The sequence below is a fragment of the Quercus lobata genome, chromosome 9, assembly GCF_001633185.2.
Source record: "Quercus lobata isolate SW786 chromosome 9, ValleyOak3.0 Primary Assembly, whole genome shotgun sequence".
NCBI lineage: Eukaryota > Viridiplantae > Streptophyta > Magnoliopsida > Fagales > Fagaceae > Quercus > Quercus lobata.
In genome coordinates this window covers 14,822,141-14,838,377 of record NC_044912.1, presented here as the reverse complement: position 1 = coordinate 14,838,377, position 16,237 = coordinate 14,822,141, and the positions used below count along the sequence as shown (strand labels likewise).

Here is a 16,237-nt window from a genome sequence, read left to right as displayed (position 1 = left end):
TGATATTCTATACATAAATTGATATTTTATAAATGTTTAATATACACATTGACTACTCGTTTTATGAAAAACTTGTGGAACAACCTAAATTTATTTAAACTTGTATGTGTGAATATATCTTTAAATTTTGAGAATTATGAATGGATTATTTTTGTGAGCATATTGAAATGTGTTTTGAAAACCTATGGCAAGTCGTGATTAAAAGCTCAGTATTGTATTTAGTCCTTAGCAAGGGACAATCATACTATAACTAGTCCTTAGCAAATGACGGTCCCAGAAAAAGGGACAGTGCACATTTGATAACTTCTTAGCAAGGGAGTATACTATTGAGAATTCAAAAGGAAGCTCCTTAGCAAGGGAGTGCACCTTTAGATTTTAAAGGAGCCATCCTTAAGAAAAGGATATAAAGGAGGTTCTAGTCCTAAAAGGGGACAACACAACCCTGTCAACCGGGCATAAACGTTGACGATGAGAAAAGCTTAGGAAATTATTTATATGATGGTATTGGTATATGTATTATGATGACTCACAATATAAAGATATTTTCTTTTATATGAAATATTTGATGATAAAATATTGATGAGTTACAAGGTATGAATTTGTTGTAAAAATTATTTATTTGAAAGGTTTGTTCCTACACCCCAATGTTAGTGAATTCCACTTATTGAGTTATCTCACTCCCCCTCCCCCCCTCTTTTATTTCCCCTTACAGATACATTAGAGGGATTATTGGAGTAGAAATTCTTGGAAGATAACAGTTATGAATTATTTTGTGGAACTGAGGATTTTATTATGATTTTTATGGCATTAAACATGGTATTGAAGAATTATTTTGAGGATATTTTGTCTTTGGTGAATTAGAGCTTTGACTTTTGTGATGAGATTTTAGATTGCTAGTTGTTTTTATTTAATATTTTTTTATGGATTATTTAGATTGAATAGACTTTTATTGCTTATGATTTTGGGGCGTTACAGTTATGGTATCAGAGCTTAGGTTATGATTCTGTAGACTTCTAAATCAGGAAATGATAATGATCTAAGTCAGAGCATTAGGTCTTGTTGTAGTAATCCATTCAAGGTGGTTCCATTGGGGTAGTTTGGCTGAGAAAGTACCTTGTGTGTTATTTTGGTTGATTGTAATGGCTTGGAGTTTGTTTAGTCCTTGTTATTTCGTGATGCTATTTGTAAGTTCTTAAATCTTAATGTGTGAGGTAAACTGTTGTGCTTCATATGTATTGTTCGTGTAAACTATCGTGTTTGTTATGCATTCTTCTCAAAATTCTTGAAAGTTTTGAGTTAAATTCCCAAATCTATTTTGAGCAAACAAAAAGGAATCAAGTTTTCAAATTTCATGTTTATAAATTTTGAGAATTTGTTAAAGACAATTTGCCGTTAGCAAATATTGTTGGTTATGCTGACTTTAGGTGGTGCAATTTGGTCAAACCTCGCTGGCCACGAGTGGCTCGACTAGTTGTTTACCAACTATCTTTAGCATACTTCGACAAGTTTTATTCATGATAGATGGTTAGAGGAATTGTTTGATCCCGTTGAGCTCATGTGGTGTCTAACAAACCACTAACCATCAAGTATGGTGCTATCATGTTAATTATTTTTCTCTAAAAGTAGTTTTAAAGAAAATGCGTTTTAAACAACCTCTTTGAAATTCCTAATTGTTGAGTTTCCAGATTTTGAATGTCCTCTTGGGATGTTTATTGCTCTTATATGGTAAAAGTACACGGATTGATCTTCCTATGATAATGCTATGATTTTTGTCACCTCAAAGAATGATGTATTTTTTTTTATTTGATGCTAGTCGGGGTTTTTCCCAAACCTATTTCAAATGCATGTTCTCTCCAATATGTTAAACCTCACATGAACAGTTTTATGGATTTTTGGAGCTTTTTATAAATTAAAAAGGGGGGGGGGGGGGTTCTTTGAACTTTTGTCCTTATTTATTAAACTGGCATATCATTTTTTGGTTGGTCTTAAGGTTCCATGCTCTTTCTGATTGTTGGTCAGATTAAATATATATATTCAGTCTTTGTGTGTGATTGCCTTAAAATATTATAAAGTGAATTTCCAACTTAGATTCAGAAACCTATCTGCACATGACTTGTGTATAAGATTTTTTTTTTTTTTTTTTTTCTTACAAAATTTTGTTATTGTTGTAAGATCGAAAAACTTCATTAGATGTTTTGCAAACCTCGGGTAAAGGGAAGACTTTTGAATGCGAAATTGTATATTTTTGTGGATTCTGAAAGTCATTTTAAAGTCTTTTGCAAACCTTTTGTTCAGTATAGACATACTTCCATCTCCATGATTGATGTTAAAACTTTAGTCTTTGTTCCAAAATTTAGACTCTTTTTTTTTTTTGAGAGAAAAATTTAGACTCTTTGAAATAGAAGATATCACGTTATATATAAATACAATTAAAAAATTCTCAAAACCAAATATAAATACATTAAACAGCACTGTTATATATAAACATTCACTTTAAATTGACATCACTGTTATTCATTCACGCGCAACAACATAGTAAAGGGTACTCAACAACACTGTAATATACTAATAATACTAGTATATTATTATATAAAGTTATAAACAATATGGTAAAGAAATTGGCAGCCCAAAAAAAAAAAAAAAAAATCCCTTGACAGCCACAATTTTTACAGTATTTCTCCATGATTTGAAACACAAGCAATTTTAAATTATTAAAGTACAACAATACAGTGTACAACACATAGTATCTCAAAACAAAAGCAGTAAAACTAGCAGTATATACTATATACACTGCTTTGATTGAGTCATTCACAACACTTAATCAAAGATAGAAAAGAGAGAGAGAGATATACCTCTGGTACTGCTATTACTAAGTGAAGGAGCTTGAAACTGATGGATGACCACAAACTCACGTCAATGCCACTAGCGGCTGGCCATTCGATGGGGAAGGTGCACAGCACATTAAGTAACTTAGACAGATTAGTTTTATTTTTGAGCGTTTGATCCATGGTGATTTGATTTGGAATGTGTCAAAAGGAGAACTTTGGGTTTTTCCTTTAGGATTTGGAGGCCACGGGTTAATGAATGGGCCATTTGATGGATTCTTTTTTGGGTCTTTTTTTGTATCAAATTTTTTTATTTTTTATTTTGGGGTTTTTGGTACCAATTAAATATTTTGAGTTTTACTAGACTACTTCAAAAATTTGAGGAGCAGGGACCAAATTCTAAGATTTAGGAGGGGCCAGTAAGTAATTTTTGTGTGTAAATCATGCTTTTATTCCCCCATGCCATTGAATCCTAAAAAAGGGAAAACAACAAGAACACGAAGCTCCTCGGACGAGGTCTAAGGACCGGAGCCGTTCAGACCGTGCCGGGGAAAAAGCCTTATTAGATATGCTAGGTTTATCCTTGTGCAACTAACATGAACACCACGACTAACCACTGTCCGGTGACCAAAACCCAGCCTTTCAACCCACTCTCTATAAATTTATTGTTTGGGCCTTTAACGTTCGAACCCAATAAACCAGTTTGAGATCGTTACAACTTGAGTCCTTACAGTATTATTTAGAACCATCATGTGTATAGTTTCTTCTTCAAGAGTGAATCTTTTTCTATTAGTCTTATCTAGATATGCTTTTTTTTTTTTTTTTTTTAATACAAGATAGAAATTCTACACTAGCCTAATTTAAATGTAAATTTTGTGAAACTCTCTCTTGAAAATTTGAATCTCAACCCTTACCCCTCACACCCCACAAACAGTTAAATATTTGTGAAATGATAATGACGTCAAGAGTGCACAATGGTCTATCTTGATATACTTAGTTGAACACTTCTCATACCTTATCAAATTTAAAATTTTGAATCCAAATCCACCCGTATCTATTTAGAAATTTTAAAATTCTGTCGGTGGGATCAATAAATTAACCTACACTTATTGCCATCCTTACATCTCAAATTCATCCATTTTTGACAAATTAAGCTAGACGACAAGGTTTGTTTAAAAAATTGTATCATGCTGCTTGTTGTTTTCTGGTTACAAATCCAGTGCTTGGATTTTTATGTTTTTTTTTGGAAAAAGAAATCTCAAGGAAGGTCATCAACAGCACTAAAAATAAACAAATAATAAAAAAGAACAAGATAAAGACACTCAAAAAAAAAATATTATCAGCTCTGTAATTAAAACAAATAGGGAGTGGAAATTAAGCAAGATGCAAGTTGAGCCATGTAATGACAATTGCTCGGGCAATGATTTCACATTCTCAATGTGCACATTCCATAATTTCCATTATATACCCGGACAACCATTTACAAAGTGTGGGCATTAGGTATTACATTTTTCAAATTGAGGTGAATATGAGGCATACACATTAGGAGTATGAGGCAATAATTTGCTTAATTTCTCAGCACGGTCCAATCCTTTGTCCATTTCACATAATAAGGGCACAATGCCATAGAGCCCTACAGAATTGGTGACGCTTCACTGTTTCTTCATTGAGCAATGTTGTACACACACAAGATTTCATAATAGCTGACTTGACCACTTTTTACTGGTTTTTGTAGAGATTTATCATTGATATATATATTTATATATATATATATATAATTTTTTTTCCTTAACAATCTGCCTCAAAATACTTTTGATTTCCTTCTTGTAAATACTTTAAGGGGAGAGAAGATCATAGTTTTGATTCTTTTGAACTATGATTTTGTCGGTTGAGTACAGTGGCAGCTTCAGGACATATATTTAGGGGGTCAATTAGAAGATATATTTTGGAGTGTTAGTTAGGACGATCACGTATATGGTCAAAGAAAAAAGTAAAAATGATTTTTCATCAGAAATATATGTCCACAATATTTTCACAAAATTTTTACAACAAATCCTAACGGGCAGGTTGTTACTAGTTGTTATTCTAGGGGCAAAAAAGTAATTTTAGTGTTAGTTTCAAATTTGAACCAATAACAACTAACCACCTGTGATTTGTTATAAAAATATTGTGGACGTAGCATCCCTCATTTTTCATAGCTTAACAAATTTAAAATTTTGAGTCCAAATCCACCCGGTATCTAAATTTAGCTAGAAATTTTAAAATTGTCGGTAGGATCAAGAAACCCACACTTATTGCCGTCCTTTACGTCTCAAATCATCGATTTTTGACAAATTTAGCTAGACAACAAGGTTTGTTGAAAAAATCTATCATGCTGCTTGTTGTTTTCTGGTTACAAATCCAGTGCTTGGATTTTATTTTATTATTTTATTTTTTTTGCAATAATAAATCTCAAAGGATGGTCATCAACACTAAAAATAAAGAAATAACAAAAATGTACATGGTAAAGGCTCCAAAAATGTTCTTAGCTTTGTAAATTAAGAAATAGGGAGTGGAATGCAAGATTCAAGATAACTGGTCAAGAAATTATCGTCTCACAGTCTCATTGTGCACATTCCATATAAACTCGACAATCATTTACAAAGTAAGGACATTAGGTACTTACATTTTTCAAATTGAGGTGTATATGAAGTATGGACATTAGAAGTATGAGACAATTTTGGCAAAAAAAAAAAAGAAGAAGTATGAGACAATAATTTGCTTAATTGCTCGGTACCTATCCTCTGTCCATTTCACATAATAAAGGGCACAATGCCATAGAGCCTTACGGAAATGGTGACACTTGCTTTTTGTTTCTTTATTTAGCAATGTCATATACACAAAAAATTTCACAATAGTTTAGTTGACAATTTTTAACTGGTTCTTATTTGGACCAATTTCTAACATTATTTTTTTTATCTATCACTAACAAACTGCCACACGAAAATTGTCAAATTTTGTTGTCAAATTTTTTTTTGTGCATATGAACTACAATTTCTCATTTCCTTCCTGTAATTACTTCAAGGGGGGAAAAAGATGAATGCAAGAAAGAAGATCATATTTTTGATTCTTTTCAACTATGATTTTGTCGGTTGAGTAAACAGACTCAACAAAAGGAATAGATAAGGGCACCACTTGTGTCATTACAGCCAGTGGTGAAGCCAGGAATCTTGAGTTGGGAGGGCCGAACTATATATTCTATCAAGATAAACTCAAATAAAAAATAGACACTCCCCTAAAAAATCCACATAATATATGTATGTGTGTGTAGGGGTGTTAATGTTCGACCCAACCCGTGAACACGACATGAACCCGACACAGGTTTTTTTGGGTTAGGGTTGGACCTTAATGGGTTTGGGTCATAAACGGGTCGACTCGAAAACAACACAATAAGAAATGTGTCATAAGCAAGTCAACTCACATAATCCGCAATAGACACGTTTGACACGCTAATTTATTTGTGTCAACCCGAAATGACCCACTTAACACAACTCATTTAACTCATTTAAAAAATAAATATTTATTTTATTTTAGATTTGTCAAATACCTTTTATATCCAACATATATTTTAAATTTAAAAAGAAAAGTGAGTAATTACAAAAATTTACAAGGGATATAATTGGAAATTGAAACTTTACAGACCCTAGAACTATTAATATTTTTTTTTTTGGCATAGAATTTGCACAAATAAAATTGGATGAGCTTGTGGAAGATGTTATGAATTTGGACATCAACAAATAATCTATAGATGATAATCGTGGTCATAGTCAGAATTAGTCTATTGTTTACTCAAATTCTTTCAATATTGATACTTAGCATTTGACGAGTTCCAAGGATATTATATTTTTTTTTAACTATGTTATTTTATTTTTGTTAAACTTAGTTATTTTGAATTTGGGTTGAAGTGTATGCACTTTTTTTGGAGTGTAAAGAACTTATTTTCTAGATGAATGTTATATTTTTCTTGAACTATATTATTTTGAATGTGAGTTGAAGATTTGAAGTGTATGCACTGCTTTTTGGGATGTAAAAAAAATTATTTCTAGATAGATGTTATATTTAATATTATGCAGGTTGAAATGGGTTGTGTTACATTCGTGTCAACCCAACACGACTCGTTTATTAAGCGTGTCAAATAGGTTGGGTCAGGTTAACCCGCCTTATTAACAGGTTGGGTTAGGGTTGAAGGATCATGACACAATTATTAAATGGGTCGGGTTAGGGTTGAGCCATTTAGTCGAAAACCCCTACCTTGACACGACACGAACTCAACACGCTAACCCGAATTGACACCCCTACAGTGTGTGTGTGTGTGTAAATATAAAATATATAAATTGTTTGCAAAACTTCGTCCATGTTTGACAAATCAATATCATAATGTTATAATTGAAGTATCGTATGAGCTTTTTTTATTTCTTGATAAAATCTTGAGAATAGGAAATTTCAACCAAATTGCATATATTATCAATGTTGAATGATTTGAACGTATTAATTGGAATTGAAATTGAGCTAAAAATTAGAGGTTCTATACTTCCACTATTTATTTACAAAACTTACTACCTAACTATTTCATTCTATTGTAATTGTATATCAACTCTAAACTCTCTTTTTTAGGAAAAATTACTAAATTATTTGATCAATGCTTTCTTTTGGGGGGGGGGGGGCAACTCCTATTTTTTTTTCATATAACCTTTATATATTTATAAAATATACTTAAATTGTAAAAGAAATTAAAAATTTTGGAGGGGCCAAGGCCCCCCAAGGATACATGTGGCTCCACCACTTATTACAGCTCTACATGCATAGAAAATGTCACACTGAGCAGTGTAATGGTTTTTTTTTTTTTTTTTTTTTTTTTTTTTTTTTTTTTTTTTTTTTTTTTTTCTAAAAGAGATCTCAAATATGGTTATCAACAACACTAAAAATAAATATAAAATAAAGCGCATAATAAAGGCACTCAAAACAATATTCTTAGCTTTTAAATAAAAATAATAATAAGAAGAAGGAGTGAGTCGATAAGTGGAATAAAAGCACGCTTCTTCTAAAAAAAAAAAAAAAAAAAAAAACAATGTACTGATAAATGATAATTGCACCATGCCATGGAGCCCTACAGAAATGACAACACTCGGCTTCACTGTTTTCTTCGATGAGATACAGTCTGTATGTTTTTATTTTTGGATAAATGAGATAAGCATTATGATATATCTAACTCTTTAAATGAATTAATAAGCATATATAATACCTAAAGAGACAGTATATTACTCGGATTTATTATATAGAATATGCTCTCTCTATTGATGTAATTCTTTTTAGTTCATTTTAATGAAATTTCAGTTTCTTATCAAGAAGAAAAAAGAGATGAACCAATAAAAAGGCCAGAAACATATTTTTATAGAAAAATAAAATATAGTTTAATTAGAATTTATTTAAAGAATACAAGTTTCAGAATTCATATTCATAATTTGTTTAGTGTTTATTTGCTTAAGCCAATAAAATTTGTGATACTAAGGTTGTGTTTGGCATTTGCTTAATGTAAGGACACGATTTGTAACGAACCGTAACAGTGTTGGGTTCGCACGTAAAAAGGCCTAAACAATATCATTTGTAGAGCGTTGGTTTGAAAGGATATGCCTCAGTCACCAGACGGTGGGTTTCTCGGGGTGTTCATACATGAGTAAGTCATTTTCACCCTAGGAGTCTTTCTCCTGGAGGCGGGCTAGGAGGCTCTGGTTTTTGGCCACTTTTCCCAGCCTCCGTTGGGTGTACTAACTTTTACATTATATAGTCCTTCTTGGTTGATCCTAGCCCTCCACTTGTTGGTCAGGCAGGTGTTTACTTCTGTACCTGTCCCATCAGCTGTCCCCTCTTACTTTCTGTTAGTTGCGAGGATCGAAGTTACACCGTCCAAGCATCTTTTCTCATTAACATGATCAGGACGTTGGCCAGTGCATTTAATGCGGAGGGGACGTATTTTCCTTGAATCTATTTTGCACCGTACCTCCACGTGGGCCCTATTCCACTCACATCCCCTTCAGGGGACTATTTGGGGATGGCCTTCACTAAGACGTTGCTCTTCTCATCGAAGTCTTGGAGTGCCGAGGATAGGGTCGTCTTCAGCTGTTCCCCTTAACCCCTCGGCCTTTGATCACTCGTCCTCGGCACACTACCTCCTCGGCACAGGCCCTAAGCCCGGATAGAGCATGGGCCGGATCATAAGCTCCCCGGCCCTACACTTAAAATGCCTTTTTTTTTTTTTTTAGTATTTAGTTTATTTTTACTACTATTCATGAATCCCATTATATTTTTTTGATACTATTTATGAGTCTCATTATACAATGTCAATTACTTTTTAATTTTATATACAATACTTTTAGTAAAAGATTAACCTTTTTGACTTTTTTTGGGGGGGGGGGGGATTTACTAATATGTACCCGTTTCGATTGGGCTGAAAGCTGTGTCTGCATTTGTTTTTTCACATTTCGTTCTTTTTTTTTTTTTCCCTGCACTTATTTCGGCTTTTAGAGACAAAATCATTGTTCATGTACTGTAGTAACACTGTTTACACGGACCTACAACTACTTTATTAAAAAAAATATTAAAAATGGATCCTACAGTACTATTCACATATTTAAAAATTATTTAAAATTATTTTGCTACAGTGTTTTCAGTTTTCAGTTTTCAGTTTAAGCAAAAATAAGTTCAATCCAAATGGACCCTATGTGCTCTTAGGATATACATTAGTAAACTATTTTAAAAAAACATTTTATGAAAAAAATAAGAAGGTAATTCATTGTTTTAACGATTTTTTTTAATTTTTTATAATTTTTTTTTCAAGATAAATGGTTGAGGACACGCATTAACTATATATATATATATATATTTTTTTTTTTTTTTTTTTTGAGATAAGAAGATAGAAATTGTATTGATCCGGTAAAAAAACGTATACAATAGTCCAAGAAAATCTAGGACAGGGGGGACCAGCCATACGTCAGTATTGGTCCTCATTTGTAAACAACTTTAAAGAAAAACACATCCTGACATTAGATTAGACTACACATCAGCCCGGCAGTAGGTACGTTGGCTTATTCTACACGTTGAGTATTTCCTTTTTTTTCCAATTTGGATTTCGTGGTCTTTTTATTTTTTGAAGAGAAAATGAAATATCATTAACACAGGAGAAAAGGATTACAACAGGGGCCAAAGCTTACAACATTCAGCCAAGGCCTGCTTGAATCAGGTGCTTTAAGAACAGAGCAAAATCATCTTTCCAAACATAATTTGCATTATTACATTTGGCAAATGGGCAAGCTCATGAGCTGTCTTGTTGTAGTCCCTTTTCACGTGTTGGAAGGAGCAACTTGAGAAGGAAGATTTTGCTTTCTGAATTTCTTGAATCAAATGGCCTGTTTCACCTCCTCTAGGATCATGCATGACTGCTTGGACAACAGAGGCAGCATCCGTTTCAAAGATAACATTGGGAATGTCCAACTCCAGAGCCAGTAGCACTCCCTATTCCATAGCTAAGAGCTCAGTCCACTCAACTGGATAGTGTGAAGGCAGAGCTTTACTTAGGGCAGCAACAATATTGCCACTGTCATCACGGACAATCGCGCCAACCCCCGAGACTCTGTGGTCATCTAAAGGCGATGCACCATCCACATTGACCTTAAAATAACCAGCCAGAAGGGCCACCCAGCCACCATTCGAAGCATGCTCCATAGGCCAGAGCACTGTGTTTGCTTCATGGAAATCATTCATGACATTTCTCGCCAAGTCCCAAACTTGCAGAGGAGAGAGGCCTTTTTCATTATGAACTAATAGGTTCCGATTATGCCAAATTGTCCAAGAGATAGCAAAAAAATATTCCAAGTGCTCAGCATTAGGACTTGAACAGAAAATGTGTACAACATCAATGAGGTCCGTGGCTTTCAACAGCAGATGCAGGGGACAATCCTGCCAAAGCGACCAAACAGAAAGAGCAAAATCACATGAAATCAATGCATGAATGAGACTTTCAGGTTCATCCCCACAAACTGGACAGTCCCAACCCAGCTGGATACCTCTTTCCATCATTTTCATATATACCGGGAGGCCATTCACACAAACTCTCCCTGAAAAAATTTTAATCTTTGCAGGGAGTTTCAACTTCCATAAGTTTCTCCAAATAAGGGCACTTAAGTCTCCAGAGGAGCTTTCCCCAACATCCTTATCAACCTGAAGCTTGGCAGCGATGAAATAGGCACTTTTGACAGTAAATACACCTTTTTTGTTCCCAATCCAAATAAGAGCATCATCCGACAAATTCTGACTTAGAGGGATTTTTAGGATAGTGTCCGCTTCAAATGGCAAGAAAAGTGCCTTTACCACATTTGGTTTCCACCACTTAGTCTCATGATCGATGAGAGAGGAGACCATGGGAAAGTCTTCAAATTCTTTAGGAGGGGTGATAACTTTGTATGTGGAAGGAGTAGGGAGCCATTTGTCCTCCCAAATGTGGATTAAATGCCAGTTTCCAACTCTCCAACGGGTTCCACTCCTAATGACTTCAAGGCTTTGGAAAATACTCCGCCAGGTGTAGGAGGGGCTGCTGCCAAGGCTTGCATTTAGAACATCCCCAAAAGGAAAATATTTCGCCTTCAGAAGACGGGCTGCTAAGGAGCATGGGTTTGTAATAATCTGCCAAGCCTGTTTTGCGAGCAAGGCTAAATTAAAAGCTTGCAAGTTCCGGAAACCCATTCCACCAAGGGATTTAGGCTTGCACATTTTCTTCCATCCGACCTAAGCAATCTTTGTCTCCTGCTGTTTCTGGCCCCACCAAAAGCTCCTCATTTCTCTTTCAAGGTCTGCACATAGGCTCTTTGGAAGAAGGAAACAACTCATTGTGTAGGAAGGGATGGCTTGAGCCACCGCTTTAATGAGGATTTCCTTACCTCCCATCGAGGGTAGCTTACTTTTCCAACTAGCCAACTTCTGACAAACCTTTTCTTTTATCTCCGTAAAGATTAGCTTTTTTGACCGTCCAATGATGAAGGAGAGCCCAAGATACTTTGTATGGCTAGTGTCATTCATAGGCCCCAGAATACCAAGAATTTCATCTTTACACTCTTGAGAAGAGTTTGGACTGAAGAAAATGGAGGATTTATCTGTGTTGATCTTTTGCCCTGAGGCTGATTCATAGGTTCTGAGAATTTCCTTCAGCTTATTGCATTCAGCACCATTGGCTTTACAGAAGAGTAGGCTGTCATCGACAAAGAAAAGGTGGCTGATTTTTGGAGACCCCAAGAACAAATAAGGAGACAGAGGGTCCCCTTGCCTGAGTCCCCTAGTAGGCACAATGCATCCATGGGCCAAGCCATTTATGATGACTGAATAGGTAACCGAGGTTATACATTTCATTACCAAACCTATCCAAGACTCATTAAAGCCCAACTTCCTCATAATCATTTCTATAAAGGACCACTCAACCCTATCAAATGCTTTGCTCATATCCAACTTAGCCGCCATAAAGCTATCATTCCCACCTCTTTTGTGTTTTATATAGTGCATAATCTCATAAGCCACCAAGACATTATCAGTGATGAGTCTATTAGCTACAAAAGCGCTTTGATTCTCTGAAATAATGTATGGAAGAAAAGCTTTAAGACGATTAGCCAAAGTTTTGGAAATAAGCTTATATACTACATTACATAGGCTAATTGGTCTAAAATCAGTCATTCTTTGAGGATTTTTTATTTTTGGCACAAGGGCTATATTAGTTCTATTAATTTCAGAGATAGACATGCCAGAATTTAGTACATTCAAAACTAAGTTAGATACATTAGTGCCTACAATGCTCCAATATTTTTGGAAGAAAAGAGCGGACATACCATCGGGGCCAAGAGATTTGGTAGGGTGAATCTGCTTAAGTGCTGCAATAACTTCTTCTTTGGTGAAGTCTCTGGTCAGCTCCATGTTCATTTCTTCCGTCACCTTGGCTGGGATGAGATCTGTTACCGCCTCAATTTGATTCGGCAAAGAGGAAGAATAAATTTCCTCAAAATAGGATATAGCAACATTGGCAATACTATTCTGGTCACCACACCAATGATCAAATTTATCCCATAAACCAAAGATAGTATTTTGTTTCTTCCTTTCCGAAGCTCGAGCATGGAAGAACTTCGTATTCCTATCTCCCCCCGGAGCCAGTGAGCTTTCGACCGTTGACACCAGTAAATTTCTTCGCTATCGATCAGGTCATTTATTTCTTTCCTCACTTGATTTATCTCATCACCCAATAGACCATCCATATCTGATTGGACCAGGTTGCTAAGCCATTTCCTTTTCTCTTGAATTTTCTTTGGAATTTGGCCGAAAGAAGTAGAGCTCCAAGCCTTAAGATCCATGGCACAGGCATTCAAGGCCGCAACCATACCTTCAGCCGTATTCACATTGCTGGCACTACTCCAAGCAGCCTTGATGATGTCTTTGCATTCTTCCCTTTTAGTCCACATAGCCTCAAAATGGAAACGAAGAGTACGAGACCGTTTAGGAGCTTTAGGGTCCGCTACATATAGAGCACAGTGATCTGAAGTTGAGTCCACCAAGTGATTAACTCTTACTTCACCAAACTTGTTAATCCAATCACTAGTTGCAAAAGCTCTATCCAACCTTAGATATACCCTGCTATCACCAGATTGCATGTTACACCATGTGAAGTCCGGTCCCAGAAAACCCAAATCTTTGAAGCCACAAACATTAACCACCTCTTGGAATTTATCCATCTGACCTTGTGATCTTGTAGCCCCACCTGATTTTTCTTCCATTGATAGAATTTCATTGAAGTCTCCAAAACAAAACCAAGGGAGTTGAGATTGATCCTCTAAGTATTCAAGCAAATCCCAAGATTTCTGCCTCAAGTGAGTTTGGGGGTGGCCATAGAAGCTAGTAAATCTCCATTTAAAATTTGAGTTCTCCTCCGTAATGACAGCATCAATGTGGTGGCTGCTAAAGCTCTTGATCTCCAGATCAGTTTCTCTTGTCCACAGGAGAGCTAGACCCCCACTACGACCATGACAGGGAACAAAAAGCCCATTTGCAAACCCAACTCTTTCCTTAATTCTTTCCATACGTTTTTTCCTTACCTTAGTCTCTGAGAGGAAGACTAATTTGGGAACCCAACACTGCACCAGATTGTGCAATGCTCGAACTGACCAGGGGTTCCCAAGCCCCCAACAGTTACAACCGAGGGAATTCATGGCTCCCGGCGGCGCTGCATTGTAGCAACCGCCGATAATTCAGATTCTGCATGAACGCCATGAGCACCACCATCGAACCCCTCACACTTTCTTTTCCTAGGTAAATTTTCTTCTTCTCCTTCTGAAAGGAGCTAAGCAAGTTGACGTTTTGAGCCTAAGCTTGGGCTGTAGACTTGTTTCTCTTTGTTCTTGGCCTGCCCTTTTTCCCTTGCAATCTTCTTAATCCGGCCCTTCCCTTTTTGGCTTTTAATGACATCTTGGGCTGCCGCTTGCTCAGCGTTTGTTTCTTGCGTTTGGGCCCAAATTATTGGTTTATGTGGGCTGGTAACTTTATTCAAACTTTCAACTTTTGAAATGGGCTGACTCTTGCTTAATAAAATACTGCTTTCACCTGTTCGTGTAACTATATCAGATTCATCTAGTTGAGTTGGAATGGGATTCTCAGCACGTGACCCATCTTTTTGTCCCAAATCCTTCATATCCGTTTCCTTTATGTCTCCTCCATACCTGACTTCTGCCGACTGCCAAGCCTGAGTACTTGACACGCCACAACCCTGACTTTGAGATGACTTGTTTGCTGTTTTTGAATTTTGAAAGCAACCGCCATTGGAGCTTCCTCCCATTTGGTCCGTCGGCGAAAAATGCAGCAGGTTCTCAGCAGCAGTGTTCTCTCTATCATCATTATCTCCGTTTCCTGAATTGATATTGCTGCTAAAGAAATTCTTTTGCTTCACATTTCCGCCCTTAAATGCTCCATTCGCTTTTAACCACTCACTGTATTGCCTTGGGTTGTTTTGCTGACCTGCACATACCTGGCAATGCTTTTCATCATGGCCTAACTTTCCACACAGGTAGCAGAACGTGGGTAGTCTTTCATATCTAAAGTGAACCCAAAACTTTCCACCATCCTTGCTTACTACATGCCCTCCTCTTCGAAGCGGCTTTTCAATTGGAAGATCCACCCTAACCCGCATAAACTTGGCTTGTTCTGATTGGCATGCTCTTTTATCTACTTCAATCAAGCGCCCCAAACTCCTTCCAATATCCTGACCCACTTCCTCTGACATGAGCTCAAATGGTAAGCCCCACAACTGAACCCAGAAGGGAGAATGGGTGAAAACCATGTTTGCAACGGTGAGGCCTTTCTTCCATCTACAAAGAAGCAGCAAATTATTCTCAAAATTCCATGGCCCACTGTTTTCAACCCAATCACGCTGATAACTGGAGCCAAACTTAAATTGTAAAATGTTACTTCCTACTTCCACTATTCTCAGCTCCGATCCCATCTTCCAAGCTGCTTTTAATGTGCTTTTCAGAGCTCTCATGTTTTGTTGCCTTTCTGATAGAAGTTTTCCAAACAAACTTAATGAACATTCTTCTAAAAGGTCTTCCCGGCTTTGTGTGGAAATTGGAATTTCCTCTTCTTCCTCCTTAGTGAGGCAAAGGTGCTGTAACTCATTAATAACTTCTTGCTCCATTGAGAAAACAAGTGTTTTAAGAGTGTTCTGAGAAGGTGAGGAACCCCAAAAAGGGGAGCTGAGGTCTCTTCCAGAAGGGAGAGGAGAAAGTGCTCTTACAGAATGAGAGAGAGAGAGTCTCCTACAGGGGAGAGAGGATTTTGTGGTCTCTTCTACACAGTCTTGGAATCTTAGATTTATGAGAGTTTTACGTCTGTTTCGTAAGTTAGTTTAGAATTATTTTTTTATATTTTAAATAATATTACATATATTTTTATACATTTTTTTATCTATACATAATTTAAAAAACTATAAACAACTTTATTCAAACTAGTCGTTAACCCGTGCAATGCACGGGAAAATCTTGCATAAATGTAAAATGTATCATGTATAAGATTCAAAACTGAAATTATTAAAGCATAATGAAAATATTTGATCACACAATAGAGAAATATAAGAGAAAGATGTTGCTATTATCAAAAGACTAATCCATGGCTATATAGTTGACAAATACAGTTATAGAAAAAAATGAACCCAAAAATTCAAATGTTAAAATGTTCAAAGAGCCAAAAAAAAAATAATTAAAGAATCTGAATATTCTGAGCCTAAAAATTATTGAAACAAAACAAAACACATATATGTCTATGTGATTACACAACAAAGAAATATAGAGAAAGATGAG

General features: G+C 35.9%; 1 protein-coding gene across 1 annotated transcript; it reads right to left on the bottom strand.

Moving 5' to 3' along the window:
• Positions 1-11,642: 11,642 nt before the first annotated feature.
• LOC115961277 lies at positions 11,643-14,098 on the bottom strand. The gene is made up of 3 exons (XM_031080282.1): positions 13,118-14,098; positions 12,731-12,932; positions 11,643-12,475 (listed from the first exon to the last, which is right to left on the bottom strand). Exons 1-3 carry the CDS (start codon positions 14,096-14,098, stop codon positions 11,643-11,645), a joined length of 2,016 nt encoding a protein of 671 aa, XP_030936142.1.
• Between the last annotated feature and the right edge of the window lie 2,139 nt (positions 14,099-16,237).

Bases quoted from the DNA above. Each gene is read 5' to 3' on its own strand.
- LOC115961277 (XM_031080282.1), bottom strand. From the start codon at position 14,098: ATGAATTCCCTCGGTTGTAACTGTTGGGGGCTTGGGAACCCCTGGTCA. The intron at 12,933-13,117 runs GTGAGGAAAGAA...TGTGGTGACCAG, and splicing joins TGGGTGATGAGATAAATCAA to AATAGTATTGCCAATGTTGC. The intron at 12,476-12,730 runs GTATGTCCGCTC...ACATTATTTCAG, and splicing joins CAAATCTCTTGGCCCCGATG to AGAATCAAAGCGCTTTTGTA.